Below are 27,875 nucleotides of genomic sequence, written 5' to 3'. Positions count from 1 at the left end.
ACCGCCCCCAGCCTGGCCCCGCCACCGCCCGCCTCGGCACAACATGGCGATGCACAACAAGGCGGCGCCGCCGCAGATCCCGGACACCCGGCGGGAGCTGGCGGAGCTCGTGAAGCGGAAGCAGGAGCTGGCGGTGAGGGCTGGCACCGGGGGCGCCCGGGTTGGGGCCCCGTGCCTGCCTCCGCCTTCAGGATCCGTCCCCGCCGCGCCGCTCGTTACTCCGCCGGCGCAGCGCGGCGGCTGGAAGTCCGGCGGCCTGAGGACGGCTGCGCATTGCGCGGCCCGCCGGCGCCTCGGCCTCCTGGCCGTGCGCATCTGGAGCAGGGAGCCGGGGCCGGGGGCGGGGCGCGGAGCCGGGGAGGGGGAGGGGGACTAGGCAGGTGGGGGCGTGGAGGAAGGATGGCGCCAGGGGGTGGGGGCTGCTGTGCGGCAGCCCTGGAGAGGAGAGTGTCCATGAGCTCTGCGGGGTGGGCGAGGGCGGGCGGGTCCACGATCTTTGAGGGATGGGGACCGGGCTTGTCGGCAGGCTGTAGGAGATTGGTTCGGGCTTGCCAGTGGGCTTTGGGGGGTGGGGTAGGAAACAGGTGTGGGAGGGGGACCCACACCTCCGGGCAGGCCTTTGGAAGATGGAGGGGCGCATGTCCTTTTGGGGACTAGGAGTAGATTAGTTGGATGCGGTTTTTGATGGGCAGGGTTGTGATGTATTTGGGAACATCTTAGAAGGTGACAGGCGAGGGGAAGCGGACTCAGTCTAGGGAATTAGGAATTGTGACACGCACCCGGGACCCCTTGCACCCTGGTGGCTAAGCCCTCCCTTCCCTTGCGTTTTGGCTTGGGCATCGGGAGGCCCATCTCACCTGAAGCTGCCCTTCCAGGTTTCCATAGCAACCGCAGCCCAGTGCAGGCGGCGTTTCGGAGCCTGCAGGGAGGCGAGCGAGTTGGCTCTGGAAGGCTGATCACCCTTCCCTCTCCGGATAGCAGTATCTTTTATGCGTGGGAGTAGAGACTGCTCATGTTCTTCCTCCGCCCAGGTTCTTGACAGCTGGGTTTCCACGAAGCCCCTGAGTACGTGCAAACTTTGGCATGGGTGTACATTTTAATGGGGACAGGCTCTTTCTATTCCATTTTATTCTTAAAGGGAGCCAACAAGATGGGTCTAGACTGTCTTAGTCTGAAACAGCCTGCCCCTGCGCATGTCATCCTTCTTTCCGCAAGCCTGGCTCTGTATAGTTGAACTTGAGTTTATAAGTCTGATAGCAAGATTTCAGTTTGGTTAGGCTTAATGCTTGCATGTAGAAGGCATTAACCACATCCTTGTTTTTCATCTCTCAGGAAACACTGGCAAACTTGGAGAGACAGATCTATGCTTTTGAAGGAAGCTACCTGGAAGACACTCAGATGTATGGCAACATTATTCGCGGCTGGGATCGGTACCTGACCAACCAAAAGTGAGTGTCAGAAGCCTGTAGTGTTTGTGTGGTGCCCTAGTAATATTTGTGTTTAGGGCTATGTATGTTGTTGGTAGTGACTTGGCAGGGAGACGGTAGTAAAGTGGGGTGGACAGAGGTCTGCACTTGAGCTTGAACTCTGGCTCAGCCACTGCCTCACTGGGTAACCCTGGACAAATCCTACATCTGTATAGTAGAGGAAATCTGGCCAGTGGCACAGGGTTGTGTGAGGCTTAAATGAAATACAGCATATAATACCTTACACACCAGCACTGCTATCAGTGTTTTCTATATTTTAATGAGTCACGAGTCACACCCTCACGAGGTGTGCCATACCTGTGTGCCAACCGTACCACGGTTTATGTAGTAATATTATTCTTGAAAACTTTCTAAATTCTTTGAAAATTTTCAAATCTAGAGAAAAATTGAAAGAATAGTCCGTGATCTCTTGATACCCTTCACTAGCATTTACCAGTTGTTAACTTGTTACCACGTTTGCTTTCCTCTCTTTTTTCCCTTTCTACAATATGTATTAATACACACACCTATATCTACACTTAAAAAATTTTTTAAATTTGAAATAATTATAGATACATAGGGAGTTGCAAAAACAGTACAGTTTTCCCCAATGGTTGGGTTTTATGTAACCATATAGTACAATAACAAAACCAGGAAATTGACATTGGTATAATGTGTATAGGTAGTTCTGTCATTTTTTCATGTGGGTAGATTCCTGTAACCACCACTGCAATCAAGATACAGAACTTTTCCATCATCACAAAGATCTCCCTCATGCTACCCCTTTGTAGTTATATCTCCCCTTTCTCCCATACTTATATGTATATATATTTTTTGCTAAACCATTTAAAAGTTGAAAGCAGGTATCATGACATTTGCCCCAAATTATGTCAGCAGGTACCTCCTAAGAATAAGAACATCTTTCTTACGTAACCAACAATTATCATGCCTGGAAAATGAGCACTACATTAATAGCATTATGTAATATACAGTCTTTATTCATATTTCCCTAAGTGTTCCTAAAATGCATTGCTACCTTGTTTTGAACCAGTGAGTGTTTGTGCATTGCATTTGGCTGTTGTGTCTCCTTTAGTCTCTTAATTTAGGAGCTTCCCACCCTTTTTGGTGGGAAGGTTGTTTATGACATTGTCTTGTAGAGTGTCCCAATTCCAGGTTTTTCTTATAGTGACTTCGTGAGAGATCCTTTAAATATTTTTGGCAAAAATGTTGCATTAGTGATTTGTGTACCTCTTGTTGTTTACCTCTGTTTTATCAGGAGGCACATAATGACAGATTACCCCATTACTGGTGCTGCTAAGTTTGATCATACGATTTCACCATTGTAAAAGTTATTTTCTTCTCTTTGTAATTAACAAGTGATTTCGGAGGTTATGCATTTTATTTATTTTTATTTTTTAAGATTTATTTATTATTTATTTATTTATTTTATTTATCTTTGGCTGTGTCGGGTCTTAGTTGTGGCACGCGGGATCTTTCATTGCGGTGCTCGGGCTCTTCGTTGCGGCGTGTGGGCTTCTCTCTAGTTGCAGCGCTCCGGCTTCTCTGTAGTTGTGGTGTGCAGGTTTTTCTCTTTCTAGTTGTGGTGCACGTGGGCTCCAGGGTGCATAAGGGCTCTCTAGTTGAGGTGTGCAAGCTCAGTAGTTTTAGCACGCAGGCTTAGTTGCCCCACGGCATGTGGGATCTTAATTCCCTGACCAGGGATCGAGCCCACGTCCCCTGCGTTGTAAGGTGGATTCTTTACTACTGGACCACTAGGGAAGTCCCTGGAGGTTATACTTTTTAGGCAGTGTGATTATACTGCTCACCCCAATTTTTGTCATTGGTTTTAGTATCCATTGTTGATTATCTGAATTAGTTATTATAATGGAGGTTGCAAAATGATGATTCTAATTTTACTGTTCCTTTTACATTTATTACTGGCATTCTGAAAGAAGAGTCTTCCCTTTTTATCTTCTTTCCCTTTCATTCTCTCTTTCTCTCTCTTTAGAATCACTGTAGATGCATGGATTTAAAAAAAAAACAGCGTATTGGGATCTAGTACTGTCACTTTGTAAAGGTTTATTTTTTAGTATAAATTTATTGAGATCTATGCAAAGAAGTGCACAGATCATGTGTTTAGCTCACTGACTTTTCACAATGCTAACACACCCATCATTATCCTTTTTGATGCTTAGTTTGTCCCAAACGTGGCCAGAGGGAGCCTCCTCAGGCTGATTCCTTTGTCCTTTTTTTTTTTTTTTAATCTTTTAGTAACTTTATTTATTTTATTTATTTATTTTTGACTGTGTTGGGTCTTCGTTGCTGCGCATGGGCTTTTCTCTAGTCACTGCGAGCGGGGGCTACTCTTTGTTGTGGTGCGCGGGCTTCTCATTGCGGAGGCACCTCTCCTTGCAGAGCAAGGGCTCTAGGTGCTTGGGTTTCGGTAGTTGTGGCGTGTGGGCTCAGGAGTTGTGGCTCGTGGGCTCTAGAGAGCAGGCTTAGTAGTTGTGGCGCACGGGCTTAGTTGCCCTGCGGCATGTGGGATCTTCCCGGACCAGGGCTCGAACCCGTGTCCCCTGCATTGGCAGGTGGATTCTTAACAACTACACCACCAAGGAGGTCCCATCCTTGTCCTTTTCTTGTCTCAGACCTGGTATCAGTCATTTCACTAAGGAACTCTGGTTCTTTAAGTTTTTTATTTATTTAGTTAGTTAGTTATTTTTGGCTGTGTTGGGTCTTCGTTGCTGCACGCGGGCTTTCTCTAGTTGCGGTGAGCGGGGGCTACTCTTTGTTGCGGTGCACGGCCTCTCATTGCAGTGGCTTCTCTTGTTGCAGAGCACGGGCTCTAGGCACGCAGCCTTCAGTAGTTGCGGCACGCGGGCTTCAGTAGTTGTGGCTCACAGGCTCTAGAGCGCAGGCTCAGTAGTTGTGGTGGACCGGCTCAATTGCTCCGTGGCATGTGGGATCTTCCCGGACCAGGGATCGAACCTGTGTCCCCTGCATCGGCAGGCAGATTCTTATCCACTGTGCCACCAGGGAAGCCCTTTAAGTTTTTTAAACTAAGATTATTTAACAGAGTTACTTCATAGCACTAGTCTGTGCTAGATGTTTTTATTAATAGGCATTAAAATAAATACATATTAAATGAAAATGATTGTGAACCTAAAGCTAAAGTAATCTCATGTGTCACAGTGGACCACATACCATCCATTGGAAAACATTGCTGTCTGCATAGGCATTCAGCATGAAGGTCATTTTGGTCAATCCAAGTGGTGTGGAGGCATTTCTGTATGGAACTTGGTAATTTAAAAAACAAAGAGTTCCTTACATTTGTCCTGGTGTGTCCTCAGCTTGAGCCACAGACATAGCTTGGTGCTTATAATGAGTTTCTTGTGTGTGTTTTAGAAACTCCAATAGCAAAAACGATAGAAGGAACCGGAAGTTTAAGGAAGCAGAGCGGCTCTTCAGTAAATCCTCAGTTACTTCAGCAGCTGTAAGTGAGGCGGGGGGATCTTTCTGTGGCCCATTGTTAAGGAAGACCTCCGTTAAGTTTCTGTGAGTTTTCTCTTTCCTGTCCATCTGTGAGTTGGTTGTCTCTTTCCTTTCTGTCTGTGAGTGCTCTCCTGAGATCTGTGGTAATTTTTATAGTAACTGGTGGTTTTTTCTTTTAGGCAGTAAGTGCATTGGCAGGAGTTCAGGACCAGCTCATTGAAAAGAGTAAGTTTATCTTTTTACTTTTTCATCAGTTTATTTTTAAGCTACCATCGCCCCTATATTTAATTCCTATCCAACGGTGTATCTGAAGACTGCATCTCTTGTTCTTGCCTCTTCTTTCTAGAAGTTAGGAACGCTTTTGGGTATCCTTAATCATGTCTTTCTTTGGGGGAAGAAACTACCGTGTCCTTCCTGCCTTTTCAGTCACATGAAGGTTGACTTCACCTGTTCAAAGACACAGAGATATGTCTTCACTCCTGTTGAGTCTTTTTTAAAGTTAAAAAAACCCTTTTATCATGGAAAATTTCAGACATATCTAGTAAATCCTCATGTACCCCATTTAATAATTCTTAGGAAATTCTGATCCTATGAACAGAATGTACCTGTGTGTTCTTAAATTTAAAATGGAGAGCAGGTAGTATTTACTTGTAGAGAAATTGTATCATTCTCTGTATGTAAGCCATACAGTCTAACTTCTTTCTAATTTCTAGTGATGGGACTTAGAACTGCAGGTTTATCTTGCTGTATCAGACGCTATGTAGCTGTATTGGATGCTCTCCCTGTGGGTCGGGTCACTCTGAAACACACCCTGCTTTTTGTATTGGGGCTGGGTGTTTTCACATGGCATATCTTGTCGTGGGATCAAGTTGTCTTGTTTGCATTACCAGGGCAGTGGTTTGAGGAGAAGGGATTTTGGTAGTATGGGAATTAGAACTACTCAGTGACTTCAATTATTATCTCCATGTACAGATTTCTGAATCTTTAGCCCTATCCCTAACTCCTTTCCTGAGCTTTAGTCATGCATTTCTAGAAAATTCTAGAAAATGTCTTCTAGACATTTCCACTCAGATGGTCAGACTCAAACATTTTGTCTAAAACTGAGCTGTTCTCTTTCCTTCAAAATGTGTCTGCCTAGTTGTTTTGTTTCACAGTACTTCTGTTCTCCGTCCTTCAACACTTTGTAGGCAGCTTTGACTCCTTTCTGCCAGCCTAATCAGTTCGACCAAGTCCTTTTGATTTTTTCTTTCATTATGACTGTCAGTTAAATCTTATTTCTTCTCCATTAACACCACTTCTAGAATGTAGAGCCATGTCATCTGCTTTGTGGAGTAACAAGACTGATTAAGAACATTCTGGACCTCACTCCTGTGAGCTGCGATGGAATGATGTCTGACTGCTCAGTTTTCACAAGAGCCTATTATCCTGCCCCAGGCTTAGCGGATAGTTTAGTATATGGCTCTGTATGTAATTACCCACACAGAAGGGGTGCGCCTAGGTACTGGTCAGGAAGACTCAAAAAGCCACTGCTGCTCAGCAGCTTGACTTGAGACAAATACTGATGTATTGAAGATTTTCTGGAGCATGTGGAGGCCATCCGTTCCCCTAAGATCTTCCCCCTGGATTGAGCCCCATTTCTGGAATATATCATACTGGTATTCCTTGGTCTTCCCTATAAAGTTGCGCTTTGTTGCACTCAGTTGCACTCAGTAGCATTTTGGTCCTGTAAAATGTGTCACTCTGTTAGGACGTTGCAAACGTTTATTATCATTACTAATTATTATCTCCTTTAGGAATAGTTGTTTTCCCTGAACGACTAGTTGGTTTTTACTGAAAACCTGGTAATTGACTGTTTCCCTCTTTGTATGGGTGCTAAAATGCTTAAAGCCAAATTTGGGGTTCCTCTCTAGAAAGCAAACAGGAACTTACAGCATGTGTTTGGGGAATGAATCTTAGTACTACATCCGGCTTACTTTCTTCTTCTGTTCCTCTTTGCTTTACTTATCTCATTTTAAATTTATTTTATTGGATTTCATTCTTTTAATTTATGTAGCTTGGGTTTCATTGGACTTCATGAAACTATGGTATTTTTTATCAGTTCTGGAAAATTCCCAGCTGTTACCTCTTCAGATACTGTGTTTGCTCCATGCTCTCTCTCTTCTCCTGGTACTCTGGTTAAATGTAAGTTAAACCTTCTCTCTCATTTCATCCTTTATGTCTTTTATTATCTTTTCTATATCTTCTTTTTTGTCTCTGTGCTGCATTATGGGTAATTTTTTTTCTGGCCTACCCATTCACTAATTCTCTTTTCAGTTGAGTCTGATTTACTGTTAAACCTTCCCTTGATTTTTAAATCTTTTATTATACTTAAAAATATTTTTTTTTGGCCATGCTGCATGGCATGTGGGATCTTAGTTCCCTAACCGGGGATCAGCCCACACCCGCTGCATTAGAAGTGTGGAGTCTTAACCACTGAACCAACAGAGAAGTCCTATTACTACATTTTTAATTTCCAGAAATTCTACTTAACTACTTAAAAAATCTGCTATGTGATTTTTATATATATATATATATATATATATATATATATATTTAATTAATTTATTTATTTTTGGCTGCGTTGGGTCCTCGTTGCTGTGCGTGGGCTTTCTCCAGCTGTGGTGAGTGGGGGCCACTCTTCGTTGTGGAGCATGGGCTCTAGGCGCGAGGGCCCCAGCAGTTGTGGCACGTGGGCTTAGTAGTTGTCGCTTGCGGGCTCCAGAGCACAGGCCCAGCAGCCGTGGCTCATGGGCCTAGCTGCTCCACGGCATGTGGAATCCTCCTGGACCAGGGCTCGAACCCGTGTCCCCTGCATTGGCAGGTGGATTCCCAACCACTGCACCACCAGGGAAGCCCCTGCTATGTGGTTTTTTAGTACCTTTCTTTGCAGTTGTTTTCAAACTTGCCTTTTACTTTTTAAAATATAAATAAATTTTTTAATTTATTTTTGGCTGCATTGGGTCTTTGTCGTTGGGTCTTAGTTGCTGCGTGCGGGCTTTCTCTAGTTGCGGCGAGCGGGGGCTACTCTTAGTTGTGGTGCGTGGGCTTCTCATTGCAGTGGCTTCTCTTGTTGCACAGCTTGGGCTCTAGGTGCGTAGCTTCAGTATTTGGCACATGGGCTCAGTAGTTGGGGCTCTCAGGCTCTAGAGCACAGGCTCAGTAGTTATGGCGCATGGACTTAGTTGCCCTGCGGCATGTGGGATCTTCCCAGACCAGGGCTCAAACCCATGTCCCCAGCATTGGCAGGCAGATTCTCAACCACCGTGCCATCCGTGAAGTCCCTACTTCTTTAAGTATAGTAAGCATAGGTTTTCTGTAGTCTGTATTTAATTTCAGTTTCTGAAGTCTTTAAGAACCTCTTTCTGTTTGTTGTTTCTGCTGTTGTATCGCTCATGAAATTAATTTCCCTGTGTGCTTGTTGGTTATCTTTGACTGTGTACTTCTGTTCACTGTAGTTAAAAGTATTTGTAGAATAGTTTGACGGCTGGGATGAAGGTGCTGTCTTCCAGAGAAGACCTATGTTTGCTTCTGCTAGGACTGCTTGGACCAAGTTCAAGGCTTGAGGGTCCCCAAAAGATCCAAACTTTAATTCCAAGAGAGGAATGAGGAATGGTCTGCTTTGCCTTTCACTCTTTTTTCCTTTGTACAGAGTCTTTCCGTTGTCTCAGAACGTTTTGTATAACAGATCTTGTGGAATGACTCCTGTGTTTTTGATCTTTGGTGGCAATGAAGAAAACGACCCTTTCTCTTAGATTTTGTACTTGTATATTCTCAGATCTCAAGGAGTCTGGAGTTTTGCACTTTTGGCATTTATTTTTGAACTGTTCTGAAATTTTCCTCAAAAAATGCACTACTTTTGCTTCCTTTGGCTTCTTAGGTACCTACACTAGAATGAGAATGGATTGGCATGGTCCCAAAGGGGAATTTTATGCTAATTAGTGAGGCATTGTATATTTTTCTAAAAAGAATAAAGTGAAAGAAAAACAAAGCAGGCAGATTTTCCCAGGCCAGGGCGCAAACCCATGGCTCCTGTAAAGGATCAGCAGTCTCACCTGTTTGTTTTACTGGGCTTCTCTGAAGCTTTCGTCAAAGCAGAGCCCTCCAGCATCTACGTCATCGCGCAGGTAGGTGAACAGCTGCATGAGCGTTGTCCTGGGTGTCTTCCTTTCTGCCTTTAAACGTTTCGTGCTGATCAGGAGTCACTGCTGCGGCACTATTCAGTAGCTGGTCCTTTAAGTAGAGCATCTCATTTGTAGATGTATTTAACTTAAAATTTGACGTGATTTGCGCTAAGAATGAGTTGCTCAGTTTTATGTCAGTGAGAGGCAAACTCGTGTGTCTTTTCATGGTGGCAGCAACAATCGATTGACTGACTTGCTGCTGTACCTTGATATGTTGTAACCTAGTCCTCTTGCTATCACTTCTCCTCTGCTTCCGTGAGCCGAGGAAGGAAATGATTATTACTTTGTGCTCTCACTTTGTACATTAACAGTGTTGAATCTAGTCTCCCCAGCTCCAGTCCCTCTTATAAACCGCTTCTAGCCTAATCTTAAAGCACGTGTTTGCACAGAGAACTCAATACACGTTAGTTGTTTGGTGTTACTTCCCTGTTCCGAAACTCTGGATGCCTTCATCTTGTTATGTCCTGCTAGCAGCTGTTTTACTGCAAATAACCCTGACTGATTGCTTGGAATTTGACTTACGTGTTTGTAGATCTCAAAGATGTTGAGATTTGAACACTTACTGTGTTCCGGACACTAAGCAAACACTTTACTCTACATTATCTCATTTAATCCCTAAAGCTACTTCTTGAGGATAGGGAACGTGGCTGTAGCCCCAAGCATCTAGCCCAGTATCTCGTCCATAAGAGATACTCAAGACGTGAGAGAAAGAATTCCTATTTTACAGACGGGGAAACAGGCTCAGAAAGATTAAGCAACAAGTCAGTTTTCTTAACATCCCCTCGTATTGTCCCCCCTGTTAGATCCCCTAGTCGGACAGTTATGACTCCGCTCAACCTGTCATTCCATTTCACCTGTCATTTCTCAAGCTCTCTGTTTAAAAGGTGTTGTTTGATTTATTTGTCCCAAATACCTTGTGTTTTCTCACCTCTGCACTGTTTTGCATGTGCTATTTTTTGTACTTATTTTGGCTCTCATTTTTCAAGGTCCAGTTTAAATTCTGCCCCTTCAGTGAAGCTTTTCCTGAATAATCCGCTCTTTCTTCTCTGACTCCCATAATACTTAGTATCCATGTCAGCCCTTTGGGACGTCGGCTACTGCCTGGACTCTATTCATAGGCCTTTGATTTGACTTCGGCTGCTTTGTTTGTGTTTTGCATGTGTGCGTGTGTACACGTGTACCCACTTTATAGAATATGACCAATTCATCCATCCATTTACTCAGAACTCCCATAGCAGCTGGCCCCAAATGAGTAAATAGTTGGTTTTGCTCCTCAGTGTATGAGAATGGTCTGCTATTGCAACGTAGAGAGAATTTGCCGTATCTAACTTGCCTTCCTTACTTGTTTCCCACCTTTTTAGTTAACCCTTCTCTCCCCTGTGCCCAGCCCCTCCTCAGTGAGTCCTGTGTCCCTTCTGCAGTCCTGTCTGTGATGCAAAGCTTTTGTGGCTGCATGCCCTGTTGGCCTGCTCCTTCCCCGACCCGTGCCTCCACCATTAGCATTTTCAGAGATGACATTTTTTATCTGAATAAATAGGATTAAGTACGGCAGAGGAAGGCTGTCCTGACCATACTTCTGTATCTTAGACTCATCTTTTTATTCGTTAGATTTCTTTTTTAACTTTTTAACCCTTGTGAGGGTTGTATGTATTAATATATCTGAAGTGTGTACAGCGGTGCCTGGCTTAGGGTAAGGACTGTCTGTGTCAGCTGTTGTTAGCATCTTGCAGTCTTATTTATTTATTTTTTATAAATTTATTTATTTTATTTATTTTTTATAAATTTATTTATTTTATTTATTTTTATTTTTGGCTGCGTTGGGTCTTTGTTGCTGCGCGTGGGCTTTCTCTAGTTGCGGCAAGCGGGGGCTACTCTTGGTTGTGGTGCGCGGGCTGCTCATTGCAGTGGCTTCTCTTGTTGAGGAGCACAGGCTCTAGGCACGCGGGCCTCAGTAGTTGTGGCACATGGGCTCAGTAGTTGTGGTGCACGGGCTTAGTTGCTCTGCAGCATGTGGGATCCTCCCGGACCAGGGCTCGAACCCGTGTCCCCCGCATTGGTAGGCGGATTCTTAACCACTGCGCCACCAGGGAAACCCTATTTCTTTCTTTCTTTATTTGGCTGCGTCGGGTCTTAGTTGCCACACGTGAGATCTTTATTGCGGCATGCAGAATCTTTTTTATTGCGGCACGCAGACTCTTCATTGTGGCGCGCAGGCTTTCTCTAGTTTCGGTGAGCGGGGGCTACTCTTGGTCGCAGTGTGCAGGCTTCTCACTGCGGTGGCTTCTCTTGTTGCGGAGCACGGGCTCTAGGCATGCGGGCTCAGTAGTTGTGGCTTGCGGACTGTAGGGCGCAGGCTCAGTAGTTGTGACTCACGGGCTTAGTTGCTTCGCGGCATGTGGGGTCTTCCCAGACCAGGGCTCGAACCCACGTCCCCTGCATTGGCAGGTGGATTCTTAACCACTGCGCTGCATGAAGTCCCGCATTCTTTTTAAAAGCCAGAAAATACCCCCTAGTCTGGTTGTTCCTCCTCTGTTGATGAATATTCCCATCATCTCCCTTTTCCCCCACTATGAACAGTGTCACAGTAAACATCCTTGTACCCATATGCTTTTTTGCACTGGAGTTTTAATTTCTGTATGACAGTATCCCAGAAGTGGCACTACTGTGTCAAAGAATGATTTTCATAAATACAGCCCAGTACTTTCTGTAGTATGAAGGGAAATGTATATTTGGTCTTTGTCCCCTTTCCTGGCACACAGCTCCTAAAACTCTTGGACTCTCCAGAATATTAAGAATGACTAGCATGGGGCTTCCCTGGTGGCACAGTGGTTAAGAATCCGCCTGCCAATGCAGAGGACACGGGTTCGAGCCCTGGTCCAGGAAGATCCCACATGCCGTGGAGCAACTAAGCCTATGCGCCACAGCTACTGAGCCCGCGCTGTAGAGTCTGCGAGCCACAACTACTGAGCCCACGTGCCACAACTACTGAAGCCTACTTGCCTAGAGCCTGTGCTCTGCAACAGGAGAAGCCACCGCAATGAGAAGCCCACGCACCGCAATGAAGAGTAGACCCCACTCGCTGCAACTAGAGAAAGCCCGTGCACGGCAATGAAGACGCAACACAACCAAAAATAAATAAATAAATACATAAATAAATTTTAAAGAAAAAGAATGGCTAGCATGCAAAAGAGTCGTCTTTTGTATGCTAATGAGATGACTGGTGGCTATGTTCACTGCCCCTCCCTCGCCCACAGACAGCATCAGATGGGGGCTGCTCACCCAAAAGACCAGTCCTTGACTTGAAGTGTGGAACTTTCAGCCTTAACCCTGAAACCTCCAGGGAGAGGAAGGGGACTGGAGATTGAGCTCATCACCAATGGCTAGTGACTTAATTAGTCATGCCTGCATAATGAAACTTCCATAAAAACCCCTAAATGATGGAGTTTCTGTTGGTGAACATGGTGCAGTGCTGGGAAGGTTCCCAGCCCAGAGAAGGCAAGGGAGCTCCACGTTCCTCCCCATACCTTGCCCTGTGTGCCTCTTCCATGTGCCTGTTTCTGAGTTGTGTCCTTTGTAATAAAGCATGTTCCTGATCCTAGCAGATTATTGACCCTGAGGAGGGGGTTGTGGTACCCCTGGTTTATGACTGGTCTGTTGGATGTCTGGGAGGCCCAGGACTGGTGACTGGTGTCTGAAGGAGGGGGCACTCTTGTGGGACTGAGCCCTTAAATTGTGGGTTCTGCCCTGACTCCAGTAGTTAGTGTCAGAATTAAATTCAAGTGTTGGTGTCTGGGCAATCAGGGAATTGGTTGTTGGTGTTGGAAAACACCCTGGACTTTCCAAAAAGAGCCTTGCCATTCCTATTCTTAAAAGCATACCTTGGGAGGGCCTGTTACAGATACATTGGGGTAAAATAAGGGGGAAAAAGATTACGTTTAAACTCTTTCATTAGAGTGAATTTTTAATCTACGCAAATACAGACAAAACAATGAATCCCTGTGTACCCATCACACTGCCCCCAAACCATCACACTGTGGCCAGTCCTGTTCTGTCCACACCCTACCTGCCCTCACCTCCACCCCCTGTATTATGTTGAAAAATCTCAGAAATCTACCCCCGTTTCTTGTATACATATTCTAGTATGTTGGGGTTTTTTTAAATTCTTTTTAAATTTATTTTTGGCTGCGTTGGGTCTTTGTTGCTGCACGCAGGCTTTCTCTAGTCGCGGCGAGCAGGGGTTACTCTTCGTTGTGGTGCGCGGGCTTCTCTTGTTGCAGAGCACGGGCTCTAGGCATGCGGGCCTCAGTAGTTGCAGCACACGGGCTCAGTAGTTGCGGCTCGCGGGCTCTAGTGCACAGACTCAATAGTTATGGCGCGTGGGCTCAGTTGCTCCACAGCATGTGGGATCTTCCCGGACCAGGGATCGAACCCATGTCCCCTGTATTGGCAGGCGGATTCTCAACCACTGTGCCACCAGGGAAGTCCCTTTCAGTATGTATTGCCAAGTGATAGTTTTTAAATTGTGGCAAGAACACTAAACATAAGACCTACAGATTTTTTTTTCACTTTTTAATTTATTTTTGGCTGCGTTGGATCTTCGTTGCTGTGTGCAGGCTTCCTCTAGTTGCGGCGAGCGGGGGCTGCTCTTCATTGTGGTGCGTGGGCTTCTCATTGCGGTGGCTTCTCTTGTTGCGGAACATGGGCTCTAGGCACGCAGGCTTCAGTAGTTGCAGCGTGCAGGCTCAGTAGTTGTGGCACACGAGCTTGGTTGCTCCACGGCATGTGGGATCTTCCCAGACCAGGGCTCGAACCGGTGTCCCCTGCATTGGCAGGTGGATTCTTAACCACTGCACCACCAGGGGAGTCCAGCGCTACAGATTTTTAAGTGCACAGTACAATAGTCTTAACTGTACAGAGTTGCACTGCAGATCTCTAGGACTTAATTGTCTTGCATGACTGAAACTTTATACTCATCAAACAGCAACTCCCCCCTCCCCCCCCCAGCCATTGGCAACCACCATTCTACTTTCTGCTTCTGTGAGTTTGACTGTTTTAGATACCTCATAGAAGTGGAATCACGCAGTATTTGTTTTTCTGTGACTGGCTTATTTCACGTAGCATAACGTCCTCCAGGTTCATCCATTGTTGTGGCATATGACAGGATTTCCTTCTTTTTAAGGCTGAATAATATATTCCATTGTTTTGTATATACCACATTTTCTTTTTTTAAAATGAATTAATTTATTTATTTTATTTTTGGCTGTGTTGGGTCCTTGTTGCGCATGGGCTTTCTTTTAGTTGTGGCGAACAGGGGCTACTCTTTGTTGCCGTGCGTTGGCTTCTCATTGCAGTGGCTTCTTTGTTGCGAGCACGGGCTCTAGGCACATGGGCCTCAGTAGTTGTGGCACTCGGGCTCAGTAGTTGTGGCTTGCAGGCTCAGCAGCTGTGGCACACAGGCTTAGTTGCTCCGTGGCATGTGGGATCTTCCCAGACCAGAGCTCGAACCCATGTCCCCTGCATTGGTAGGCAGATTCTTAACCACTGTGCCACCAGGGAAGCCCTACCACAGTTTCTTTATCCGTTCATCTATTGACAGACACTTAAGTTGTTTCCACATTTGGGCTATTGAATAATGCTGCAATGAACATAGGAGTGCAGATATCTCTTCAAGATCCTGATTTCAGTTCTTTTGGATAAATACCCATAAGTGGGGTTACTGGATCATATGGTAGTTATATAAATGATAGGCCCTTTACACTATGATCACACTTAAAAACTCCCAAACAGAGCATGTATTAGTACTGCATTTCTTTTTAATGCTGAATAATACAGGCATACTTTGTTTTATTGCACTTTGCAGATACTGCATTTTTTACAAATTGAATGTTTGTGGCAACCCTGTGCTGTCAGATGATGGTTAGCATTTTTTAGCAATAATATATTTTTAAATTAAGGTATGTACATGTTTTTAGACATAATGCTGTTGCACACTTAATAGACTCAGTATAGTGTAAACATAACTTTTATATGCACTGGGAAACCAAAAAATTTGTGTAACTCACATTATTTTGATACTCGCTTTATTGTAGTGGTCTAGAACCAAATCCACAGTGTCTCCGAGCTGTGCCTATATTCCATTGCATGGTTATACCACATTTTATTTATGCATTCATCAGTTGATGGACATTTTGCTGCTGTGAATAATACTTCCGTGAACATTTATGACCAGTTTTGTGTGAACGTGTTATCATTTCTCTTGGATATATACTCAGGAGTGGAATTGCTGGTGATTTGTTAACTCAATGTTTAATCTTTTGCGGAACTGCCAAAGCGTCTTCCAAGTTAGCTGTACAATTTATATTCCCATCAGCAGTGTTTGAAGGTTCTAGTTTCTCCACATCTTCACCAACACTTGTTACTGTTTGTCTTTCCATTATAGTTACCCCAGTGGGTAGGCAGTGCTATCTCATTGTAGTTTTGATTTGCATTTCCCTAATGGCTAACGATGTTGTGCATCTTTTCCTGTGCTTATTGGCCATTTGTATATCTTCTTTTGAGAAATGTCTATTCAAATCCATTGCTGATCTTTTAAATTTTTTTTTGTCTTTTTATTATTGAGTTCTAAGAGTTCTTTATGTATTCTGGATACAAGTCTTTATCAGATATATGATGTGCAAATATTTTCTCCCATTCTGTGGGTTGTGATTTTTTTTTCTTTCTTTTTTCTAGTTAGCATTGGTTTATAACTTATAAGTTTGATATGTACAACATTATACTTTGACTTCTGTATATACTACAGTGTTCTCACCACCGAAAGTTTAGTTTCCATCTGTCACCATATAGCTGACCCCCTTTGCCCATTTTGCCCTCACCTCACCCCTGTGGGTTGTTTTACTTTTTGGGTGATATTTGCAGTTCAAGAGTTTTACATACATGATATAGTTCACTTTACATATTTTTTCTTTTGTCATGCTTGCTCTTGTGGTCTTATCTAAGAAACCATTGCCTAATCCAATAGATTCTAAGAGTTTTATAGCTCCTACATTTAGGTCTCTGATCCATTTTGAGTTAATTTTTGTATATGGTATGAGATAGGGTTCCAATTTCATTCTTTTGCATGTGGATATCCAGTTATCCAGTTATCTTAGCCATAAAGAGAAACGAAACTGAGTTATCTGTAGTGAGGTGGATGGACCTAGAGTCTGTCATACAGAGTGAAGTGACTCAGAAAGAGAAAAACAAATACCGTATGCTAACACATATATATGGAATCTAAAAAAAAAAAAGTCGTTCTGAAGAACCTAGGGGCAGGACAGGATTAAAGATGCAGACGTACAGAATGGACTTGAGGACATGGGGAGGGGGAACGGTAAGCTGGGATGAAGTGAGAGAGTGGCATGGACATATACACACTACCAAATGTAAAATAGATAGCTAGTGGGATATAGCTGCGTAGCACATGGAGATCAGCTGGGTGCTTTGTGACCGCCTAGAAGGATGGGATAGGGAGGGTGGGAGGGAGACGCAAGAGGGAGGAGATATGGGGATACATGTATATGTATAGCTGATTCACTTTGTTACACAGCAGAAACTAACACACTATTGTAAAGCAATTATACTCCAATAAAGATGTTAAAAATAAATAAAATTGGGAATATCTGTCAGCTGAAGGGTATTATTACCACTTTTAAAATAATGTTCTTAAGGCTTCTCAGAGTAACTTAGGTAATGGGGCTCTTCTCCTCCTGGGCCCTTTTTCTTGATGGAAGGTCAGGATTCCCATGTGGTCTGGGGAGGAACCAGGGCCAGCTGTAGGATGTTTTCCCAAGGTCATCTCTCACCTCCCGAAGACCTATGTAATGTTTTTGATAATACTTCTTGTGTAATTATTAATCTCATTAGCATATTCTTGTTTAAATAACCTTTAGCGAGGTTATCTTGATTGTACGGTCTAATCTCCCAGCCGTCCTTAGGTCTGTTGCCTCTGGTTACATTGTTTCAGATTACAAGTTTCTCAGGAACTCTGGTAACTTTGTATGTATCTTCCTGTCAGCTAGAACATATGGTCCTTGAGGGTAGGAAACAAGTCTTTTTCTGTGTGTTAGTGCTCAGAAAATCTTTCCTGACTGATGGACAAACTGCCTGAGGAGTACTGATGATGCTTTGGGGGACTTGTGTTTATTCTCTCCAGGGGAGCCAGGAAGTGGGACGGAAAGTGATACTTCTCCAGACTTCCACAATCAGGAAAATGAGCCCAGCCAGGAGGATCCTGAGGATCTGGATGGATCTGTGCAGGGAGTGAAACCTCAGAAGGCTGCTTCTTCTACTTCCTCAGGGAGTCATCATAGCAGCCATAAAAAACGAAAGAATAAAAACCGGCACAGGTCAGTGGTAGGGACCACCTTTCCCCACCCCCTAGGCCCCCACCCTATCCCCACCCACTTAGAGCTTCCGTGACCGTTGCTGTGAAGGGACTTTAATAGAATAAACATTCTTCAGGATTGGTGTGGTCTTTCTGTTGCTGATGGGAAGAAATTCATTTGGTCCAAGTGAAACAGGCTAATTTTTCTCTAAGGGAGGAATTAGTGGGCGTTAGAGGAACTGTGAAGGAAGACATCCTTCTCAGTGTTTCTAGTGTAGAAGAATTTGATTCCATAAAACTTTTGTTTAATACAGTGAATTTGAAATCCTTTCAGAAGAGAAAAAGGGAAATAGAAATGGAATCTGTGTACTAGTGTTTGGAAAATGCCACTAGCATGTGTTGGGAAGCTGAAAAGTGGGATATAAGTCTTCTGCTCCTAACCTTGATCCTGCCTGTTCTTATTCCCTGGAGGATGGACAGAACTGATCTGATAGTGCCTTTATGCTTTTTATTTTTTATTTTTATTTTTATTTTTCGGTACGCGGGCCTCTCACTGCTGCGGCCTCTCCCGCTGCGGAGCACAGGCTCCGGACGCGCAGGCTCAGCGGCCATGGCTCACGGGCCCAGCCGCTCCGTGGCATGTGGGATCTTCCCAGACCAGGGCACGAACCCGTGTCCCCTGCATCGGCAGATGGATTCCCAACCACTGCGCCACCAGGGAAGCCCCCTTTATGCTTTTTAAATACAAGTTTTTTGATTGCTTATGATTTCTCTATTTTTATATATCTTTGTAAAATGCTGATTTCAGTATCAGAGGAACAGTATAAGGGCTATAAGATACGAGAGCACCTTCCTAGATAATGTTTGTTCACTGTGTTTTTTTGCAGTGCCTAATGAGATAGGAATCACATCAGTGGGCAGAGAGGTCAGGTGCCACCCAGAGAGGATTTTAGCATTCACTTTGCTTGGGGTTTATATGATGATGCCGGGGCCTGTTAGCTCAGATAATTGGAAATTATACAGCTGAACTCAGAGAGGGTAATGCAGTAGTTTCTAGAGGAAGGGATGGCTTCAAACCTTCTTCTGGGAGGTTTGAAAACCAGATACCCACCAGGTTGGCTTTTGTCCTACTCCTCTTAGGAGCCTGCATGCTGAGGAGATGAAAGGGGCATGCAAGGAATGGGTGGGCTTCCCTGTGCCAGTCAGTTTGCTTCTGGGCTGGGTTGTCCCACAGAACATTCCCTCAGGCACCCAGGATATTACAGTTGTTACCTTTGCCAGATGTGGCATACAGGGATAATACAGAGTGAACTCTAACGGGTTTAAGCCTCCTTGGCTTCAACTGATTCTTTAATTCTTTTAAGAGTTTTTCTTGTCAATGGTGGTGGTGGTTTTTAGACCCAGAAATAGTATATCCTCCAGATAGTGACTAAGGACTGCAGCCTAACATTTTTCTGCACACCAGAAATCACCACGCCAATCTCATAGGTGCGGTAAGAGAGAGCAAAAATTGCATCGCTCTCTCTTTTTTTTTTTTTTTTGGTAAGGCTACAGCTTATTTAATCGCTGTGACAGGACTGACGCTAGTTTATCATAAACAGCAGAGATCCATACTCTTAAAAATACTTTTTTAAATTGTCAAGATAAAAGGGTCATGCTCTGTGTTGCTTTCATTAAGTTTACACCAGTGTCATTTTAAATGGGATAATTATTTTCCTGTTTCAGAGTAGAGGAGGGGTAAATTCCTTGAAAGTTTCTGGGACACTTTCTCCATTCCTGGTACACTAGACTCTATTGATAGCTATTGTTTATTTCAGGTAATACCTTATTTTCCTTAATGATACGATCAGCTGATAAAAGGGAATTAGACATTGAACTTAATTTTCTTCTTGCAGATTACTGGTAGATTTCCATAGTAACAGCATTTCCTACAGTTTCCTCTCCTGGCCCTAGGAACTAACTCCTTCCAGAAAAATACTAGGATTTAAAAAGATATTTGATGTTAGTTATTGCCTTCACAATGGGGCTTTCTGTTTGGAAAGCAGGATCCTTTTGTGTTCCCCAGGTTCAGTATCCTGCTGGGTTTCTCCGTTGGCCTTAGGGCCTCACCTGCCCTGAGGGAGGATACTGGAGCTGATTTGCCTTCTTTCTGGAGAAAATAGGTTTATTAGCACACCTTCTCAGATTCCTGCCATCTTTAGTCAGGAATTGTGTCTGGCCCAAACCCCTGGCCCCTGACTAATGTCTTAGTGGGTCTGACTGATTGGGGGATGGGGGCAGGGGAGCACTTTGTCTACACATGTTTGTAACTTTGCTCCCAGTACAGTGTCGTTTCTCCTTCAATGTACCACACCCCACATTGTCAGATAAAAGTCAACAGTAAATTATTTCAACAAAAGTCTGAATACCCACCATGTGTAAGACACTGTTTAGTGATGAGTAAAGCGAAGGGGAAATAAATAAGTACCCTAGCAAAAAGGGAAGAACTTTGAATTTGTTCTCTTTAGGAATATAAAAATCTATCAAATAATTTTTAGCATTCATAAATGATCACAAGATTCTAAAGTCTTATCTTTTACGTGATCTCTGAACGATAAGTCCCAGTGTCTTTAAAGAAAAAAGTTGAACTCGGTATAAGCTTATAGCTGCTCTTACAGGTTTTTGATACTGTACCGAGCTCTAGCATTCCAGGTAGTTTGTGACGTTTTCATGAAGTAGGTACAGTCTACTTCTTTACTTTCTGAACAAAGTTCAGTTAGGCTGAAAGTTAAATTTCTGACAGTTCCTGGTTTGTACACTTACTGTATAGTTTTCCCAAATGTCCGAAGTGAAACTGTTGCATAAAGGTTATTGAAGTTAAGCTTTCTTCCAGCTTCACTCTTGCAAACACTGGCTAGGAGGAAATACAGCCGTTTTGCGTATTGTTTTACCTCCTGTCTACAGTCTGAAAGGCTCTGGAGCCAGCCAAGGAACTGGTGTCGTGCCCCTGGTTAACATTTGCTTTGGAGGTCTGCCCAGCCCATGGTCTGTCAGCAGTGATGGCCCGAAACGGCCTTCTCCTCTAGGCTGCTCTCCCATCTGGACCCTTACGGCTTGGGTGCTTGTGGATGTCAACTTCCCTTTGTTTCAATAGATGCACTGCAGACTTCGGCGTTCCCTAATTGTAGCCCTGACGTAAACCGTTAACTGCTCTCACCGGTTCAGGGGCAGAGTAATATGGCTGTGTGGGTTTTGGAATTAGACTCTGATTCAACCCCTGGCTTCTAGCATGAATGCAGAGAAAAGGAGTACCATGTTTGGACATGCTTAAATATAAAACCCGAGTTAGAAATTGCAAAATGTTTTTTATTTTCAAAACTGTATGATATTTTTATCTTTCATTTTAGTGAAAGTGTATTACGCTGAGTTGTTGGTACGGCCTTCAAAGCACTTTTCATTATGTGACTAAACCCTTTGTTCTCTATTTCTTCTAAATGCCCAGTTTATTTTTCATTATAATTAAATATTTTAAAAGTTCTAACTCTGAATCTGGTAGTTAATAGAAGGCCTGCGGGTGTCTAGTTTTCTAATGAAATAACTTTTCTTTTTATAGTCTGTTCTTCTGATATGAAATCCATTGAGGGAAGGGAATCTCCCAACCACAGAATCTTTGGTGCTTTGATGTCTGAAACTTTGTGGCTTAAGAGTCTTAAAAGTGATTTTGTTTCTACAAATCTTGCTAGGGTGGCTAATCAACTAATTTATTCAATTAGGATATTAATTTCTATTGCTTTCTTCCTTTCAAATGCTGCCCCTCAGCCCGTCTGGCATGTTTGATTATGACTTTGAGTAAGTTTGATTTGAATTAGTATTTGTGCTGTGTTGTTTAGTGTGTAGAGACAAATATGCCTTTTTGAGACCTTTCTAACCCATAGTTTATCTGTTTAATTGTAGGTATGTATATTAGGTTAGGCTGGGAAGTTTTTTTTAAAAACAGAAAAACGTGACGGAGGTAACATTTTATTTAATAACTTAAGCAAAATTAAGTAAACTTCACTTTTATGCGTTTTAATTTCTTTAAAAATAGATAACCTTTACTTTGATTAATATTTAAATTGATATCCTGGCTTTGCTTCATAAGGAGATTGACAGTTTAAGACCTTTTGCTCTGGAAAGATTTAAAAATGGAAATTTGTTGAATTTCTTTTGTGTTTCATGTCCAGGAATACAAACTCCTAGTCTCTTTCCTGTTCTTAATCACTCAGTGTCTCAGTGATTATCAGCAGCATAGTTGCAGAGCTAACACATTAACGTAGAGCATGCCCTCTTAACCCAAGCTCTTTAACGTGTAATTTTGGAATAATTTTTAAAAATTGTACGACTTTTATAACTGCTATCGTGTATTTCTTTTTGAGTCATCTAAGTTTACCTTGTGGCAAGAGTATCTGCTCATGTTTTTAATAAATACTTGCTTAATAATATCTGGGTAAACAACTAAATATGACATAGTCTAATGAAGAATGTGGATTTTACTTAACCAAATAGTCTTTGTTATAGCTTGTGCCCTATGCAGTAGCTGACTCTTGGACCCGTTTTCTGTAAATTAAAATGCAAATATCTTTTATCTTTCCTATCACAGGATTGATCTGAAGTTAAACAAAAAACCACGAGCTGTAAGTATCAGCCAGACCATTTCAGAGAGGCTGGTGATTTTTGTAGACGGTTAGAAAAACGTATTTGTCTTCAGAGCTTGAGTGTTCCTAATCTGGGGTCACAGTTCTTGTTTTACAGTCTGGGGTATCCATCTGGATGCACTTTGACTTTTAGGTTTGTGTACTCTCTTTATATTTTGGAGAGAGAAAGGCTCACACATTTTTTCCTGAAGAAAAATTCCCTTTGATTAAATAATGAACTGTTAATACTACCCCTCCTCACCACCCCCATGCCTCTAACTGGTGAGTTCTCAGGTCTAATAAGGCAGAATTGATGTTTCTGTCCCTCTGTGGACTCAGAAGACAAGCCATTTTCGATGTGAAATATTGTCTGTCATATTTGAAATAGAATCTTTGGCTAAGAGCAATAGCCTAGCAGGGTTGTTGGTGAGAATTTGTCAATGTTCTGCTGAGAATAAGTTGGGACTTCTGTTTTTCTCTCTTCAGGATTATTAGAAGACTCATTAGTGCAGAAGCGTCCAGGCTATAGAGCCCTGCTTCCCTCCTCCGACCTCACAAAGATAAACACCCCTCACCTGGCTGCGTGGCCATCCATCTCTGCTTTCCCAGACCTGGTGCCTGTGACTCTGAGTAGTTTGTTCTGAAATGTGGTGACAAGCAAGTCATTTCTGTAAGACCATATTGGAGCATTTATTCTGTGTCATTTTCAGTAACAATTGCAGGACGACCCAAGACATTGTTTTAATCCCAGCAAGTTGCTAACTGTGCATTTCTCCGTTCTTGGAACCAATGTCTCCCCCGTCAAACTGGCTGGCACCAGCTTCATCTGTGATGCGCATCGAGAAATGTCCTCTAGGTTTGTTTTATGCTGAACGTAGAACAAGTCACATTTCAGAGGGAGGCTGTAAATATCTGGCGTTTTCTTATTTTGTTTGTGTTTTATCGTTTTTCTATGATTGTTTTTACCATCTTATTTGCTTTGGGGACTTTTTGTAATGCCATTATACAGCTCATACCTTCCTGCTGACGTATCTGATCATCTCTTTCGTGCAGTTGCCAATATTCTTAACTGAAAGTAATTTGGTTTACCATAAATAAAATGGGGACTGGGCTTTTTGTTTCTTTGCAGAGGGAAGGTAAAGAGTGTTTATTTAATAATTACCTATCTTAAATCTTTTTGAGTTGGAAGCAGTTTCATGTTCAAGGAACAGGAAAAACTGAAACACATGAGTTTAAATGAGTCCTTTTAAAATAGGTATTTTTATTCTTTTGTATAAATAAAATTTCACAGGCTTTGACTTCTCATCCTTCACCTTTAAACTTGAGATTGTTTTTCCACTTACTTATTCGTATCACGCCTTACGGAAATTTCTTTCTCCATCTTTTCTCTCTCTTTGATGGTATTAAATATTGCTCTAAAAATGACTAAGGCAAATGGAAAGGCTCTAAACTGTACCCAAAGCTGATAACGCCTGGAGTCCTTGAGCAAAGTGAATGACAGGATCACCGAGAGGCCGCGATGCCCAGCAAACGCCCCTTCCTTTCAGGGTGGATGGGCTGAGGAGTCTGTTGATGGTTGTTACCTGCCTCTGGAGCAGCGGCCATCCACCTCGGCTGCACATTGGAATCACCTGGGATGCTTAAAAAAATACCAGTGCCTGGGTCGCACTCCCCAAGACCCTGACTCGGCTACAGCCTAGTATTGGGGATATTCGTTCAAAGAGTCCCTGGCATTCTGACAGGAAACCAAGTGGAGAACCACTGCATTAGGAGACTGGATTGTTCGATTTCAATCCCATGTCATGAATCAGTCTAAGGGATAAGCTGTGGGGCCTCACCTTTCCTTTGACTCTGTTTAGTCATAAATACTTATCTCCATATCTTTGTTAGAAAAACTATGTTCCATTTGTGGCAATGTTGGTAGAGCTGAAATACGGATGGCGTCTATTATCAAAACACGTCTACCTTGTCAGATGTGCAAAAGCTTCCTCTTGTTCTCAAATAAACTTTTTTTTTTTTTTTGACTCTGTGGCAATTTAGATGTCTTTGCCTATGTCTTTGGTAGCAGAACTTGAGGGGTTTTTTAAGGAATTCGTTTCTTATATAGATTGTTCCTTAAAAACAAAACAAAACTAAAGACAACGGAAACCAGAAGCTTTCTGTATCCTTTTTCGTCAGTCTCCTTTCCCGGGAGGGAAGGATGGGATCCCGGTGGTTTCCTTAACTCTGAGGACAGCACACAGCAAACCTGAAGATATTTCTGACTCTCACAGTTTGACTTTTGCTAGAGATAGAGTAGGACTACTCTTAAAAAGATATATTATTAAAAGCATATCTATGTGTATGAATACCTCTATGTATGTGTAATCATGGTTAGAGACATGGCTCGCTTTACACATACTTTCTCTGTAAAGTTTAATCATTGATTAGGAGACCTCACAACTTTCCTGTAAGTTGGCCAGACATACTGGAGATACAGGAGTCTTGAGAGATCACTTAGGTTCCCTGTGTTGGGCTGGTTTAGGAAATAATGCCGGGAGATCCCTGCCTACCATACTTGTGATATTTGCAACTTTGGCTATCAGCTAAGCTTAAGTTTGCTTGAGTTTAAAAGAGGATAAGGTATGACCTTGATCAAGTTATTGATTAGAGGAACAACCATCCTAGCGGAGGAACACGTGTATTTAGGTAGCAGTTGCCCTCGCAGTTCCTATCTGTGACGCTTGGTGGAGGTGGTCTGCTGGGTGGCCTGTGTCCTCCCATCTTAGCTGCCCCCACCAGTGACCCCTGCCCTGGAACGGCTGCCAGGACCACTGAGAAGGTACCGCCTTCACCAGCTTGGTTGGGTTTGGAATAGTACTTGGCTTCCGGTCTTTAACCTTCTCATCTCTAAGATGGGAATAGGTTGTCCTTTGCTCCTTTTGGTAGTTACAAGATATTAAAAAAAAATCCAGGCACTGTATGTCTTGTCCTGGGAGGATGGTGCCTGTATAGAGCTTCCTAGGGAGTCTCAAGGACCCTCTTCCAGGAGATGAGGAAATAGCTCAAAGTGCTCTAAACACCATCAGACCCTAAAAGTTGAACACAGAAAATGGGAACAACCCCCAAAGCAGGAGGTGAGAAGCCATTTGGGGCTCAGGGGAGAGACGGAGGGAGGTGTTGTGAATTTGGACAGGGCTAGTGAGGGTTGAGAGCCTGCCTGTCGAAGCTGCTGTCCCCATCTTGGGGGCCTTCGGAGTGCTGTAGGAAATTGATCCATAATTAGGTTAAACGTTTACCCTACGATGGAGTTTATTCTCTTTGCTTAGAAGGAAATCCCTTGCTGTGAAAGAGGAGGGAGCAGGCGTTAGCATTATTTCCGACTCCAAGATTGAGCCTTTGGGTCCGGGGTCATGTAAGTACCCTGTAAGTATGTATTCTAAAGAGAGTGTTCTTGGCTTCTTGACCTGTGTGCTAAGTAAGGGAACTGAAACAAGAATTAAATGGCCTAAGCTTGAGAGCAATAAGTATGCTGTTTTGAAACACTGTGTGACTTTGTTTTTGCTTTTATTCTGACTCCTCTGCCCCTTGGCCTTACTCCAAATTACTGAGGCATCATTACACTTAAAAAACTCACATCGGGGGCTCCCCTGGTGGCGTAGTGGTTGGGAGTCCGCCTGCCGATGCAGGGGACGCGGGTTCGTGCCCTGGTCCGGGAAGATCCCACATGCCGCGGAGCGGCTGGGCCCGTGAGCCATGGCCGTTGAGCCTGCGCGTCCGGAGCCTGTGCTCTGCAACGGGAGAGGCCACAACAGTGAGAGGCCCGTGTACCGCAAAAAAAAACCCAACTCACATCGGAAGCCCGACTGGCGCTGCTGCACTGGGGCAGCAGGACTGTGCTCTGCACACATTTACTTCTCCCAGGCTGGGGCCGTACTGAGTCCCTGCGAGGGCGATGTGCCTGGAAGGTGCAGAGATAAGAAGAAGAAGGGGCTGAGGTTCTCATTCCTGTGTTAATCCAAATTAACATTATCAGGCCTGAATTTTATAAGTGGTAAGCTTCATGATTTGAAACAGTTTTCCTCACTGAGATGGGCTGTGGCGGAGTTGATTCTCATCCCCACTTCAAAGGCTGCTGGTCTCCAAGGGGAGGGGTTGGGGGCTGGGAAGAACACGGCAGGCCTTCGGTTTATATTTACTTTCTGGCTCAGCCTTACTTAGTTCCTCACTTTGTGTTATATAATATGCAGAAATATTCATTCATTAGTACATGTAAGATAATTTGTAAATAAATATTAGGTTGAACCACAAGCAGTCAACCATTTTGATCTTCCAAAATGGCAGTTATCATGGTTTAACAACACACACATGTTGGGGGCAGGTGTGCACCAACTTTTCACCGTTCGTGTACAAGAATAAACATTAGCTGGGAATTCCCTGGCGGTCTCGTGCTTAGGACTCCGCACTTGCACTGCTGTGGGCCAGGGATTGATCCCTGGTTGGGGAACGAAGATGCCATAATCGGTGTGGTGCCAAAAAGAAAAAAAAGAATAAACATTAGAGACCCCTGGCCAATACAGCCCTCCTCAGATCCCCATCTGCATCCCCATAACTTATTTCTCTACCCAAGGGTGCTTTAAAATATCTAATCTGGGGCTTCCCTGGTGGCGCAGTGGTTGAGAGTCCGCCTGCCGATGCAGGGGACACGGGTTCGTGTCCCGGTCCGGGAAGATCCCACATGCTGCAGAGCGGCTGGGCCTGTGAGCCATGGCCGCTGAGCCTGCGCATCTGGAGCCTGTGCTCTGCAACGGGAGAGGCCACAGCAGTGAGAGGCCCGCGTACCGCAAAAAAAAAAAAAAAAAAAAAAATCTAATCTGAGTAAGTAATACATGCAAGTGGCATATATTCAAGTGGTACTGAAGTGCAGTCAATGAAAAGTCAGTCCACCTGCCCCTCTGCTCCCAGTTGTCCTTCCCGGAGACAGTTTCCTGTGTGTCCTTCCAGAAGAACCTTGTACATTCATGAGCAGCATGCACACGTATGTGTGTCTATTACCGAAATGGGAGCATACTTTTTTCAGCTAGTAATATAGCTTAGAAAATGTTCTATAAATGCAGTGGCCTCGTTTCTGTTGGCTACCTGATACTCCCATTACATTTGTTACCAAAATCTATCTAACCCAGTCCTCTACTGATAGTGTTAATGTTATTTCCCATCTTTTGCTGTTTCAGACAGTGTTGTGGTGCATTACACACATCATTTTGCAAACACAATGCTTAGCGGTGGGGTGGCTGAGCCAAAGGGTTGAAATACGTGGAACTCACTGTGACTTTATCTTCCATATCACTTTAAAAATAGGAATACAGGGACTTCCCTGGTGGCGCAGTGGTTAAGAATCTGCCCGCCAATGCAGGAGACACAGGTTCAATCCCTGGTCTGGGAAGATCCCACATGCCGCAGAGCAACTGAGTCTGCGAGCCACAACTACTGAGCCTGCGCGCCCTAGAGGCCGAGCGCCGCAACTACTGAAGCCCGCATACCTAGAGCCCATGTTCCACAGCAGGAGAGGCCACCGTAGTGAGAAGCCTGCGCACCGCCAAGAAGAGGAGCCCCCGCTCTCCGCAACTAGAGAAAGCCCGCGCTCAGCAACAAGGACCCAGTGCAGCCAAAAAAAAAAAAAAAAGAATACAAGTATTTCTTTCTC

General features: G+C 43.8%; 1 protein-coding gene across 6 annotated transcripts; it reads left to right on the top strand.

Annotated features, from left to right (window-relative positions):
- MEAF6 (MYST/Esa1 associated factor 6) lies at window positions 1-27,875 on the top strand. Of its 6 annotated transcripts, XR_010940727.1 has the most exons (9): window positions 1-133; window positions 1,333-1,448; window positions 4,872-4,959; window positions 5,138-5,183; window positions 17,370-17,562; window positions 21,339-21,368; window positions 21,474-21,531; window positions 22,159-22,192; window positions 22,679-24,216. XR_010940727.1 is itself a non-coding variant. In XM_067725534.1 (8 exons), the coding sequence occupies exons 1-8, from the start codon at window positions 44-46 to the stop codon at window positions 22,685-22,687; spliced, it is 606 nt and encodes a 201-aa protein (XP_067581635.1). In that variant the 5' UTR covers window positions 1-43; the 3' UTR covers window positions 22,688-24,216. The 6 variants fall into 6 exon arrangements, 4 of the variants coding, with proteins under 4 accessions (XP_067581635.1, XP_067581636.1, XP_067581634.1 ...); XR_010940728.1 differs by lacking the exon at window positions 21,339-21,368; XM_067725534.1 differs by lacking the exon at window positions 21,474-21,531.

This window comes from Pseudorca crassidens, chromosome 2 (genome assembly GCF_039906515.1).
Source record: "Pseudorca crassidens isolate mPseCra1 chromosome 2, mPseCra1.hap1, whole genome shotgun sequence".
Taxonomy (NCBI): domain Eukaryota; kingdom Metazoa; phylum Chordata; class Mammalia; order Artiodactyla; family Delphinidae; genus Pseudorca; species Pseudorca crassidens.
This window is presented reverse-complemented; position numbering and strand designations above follow the sequence as displayed.

Excerpts from the sequence above, each read along its gene's own strand:
- MEAF6 (XM_067725533.1), top strand. The coding sequence starts at position 44 with ATGGCGATGCACAACAAGGCGGCGCCGCCGCAGATCCCGGACACCCGG. Across the intron at positions 134-1,332 it reads AGCGGAAGCAGGAGCTGGCG|GAAACACTGGCAAACTTGGA; the intron begins GTGAGGGCTGGC and ends TTCATCTCTCAG. Across the intron at positions 1,449-4,871 it reads CGGTACCTGACCAACCAAAA|AAACTCCAATAGCAAAAACG; the intron begins GTGAGTGTCAGA and ends TGTGTGTTTTAG.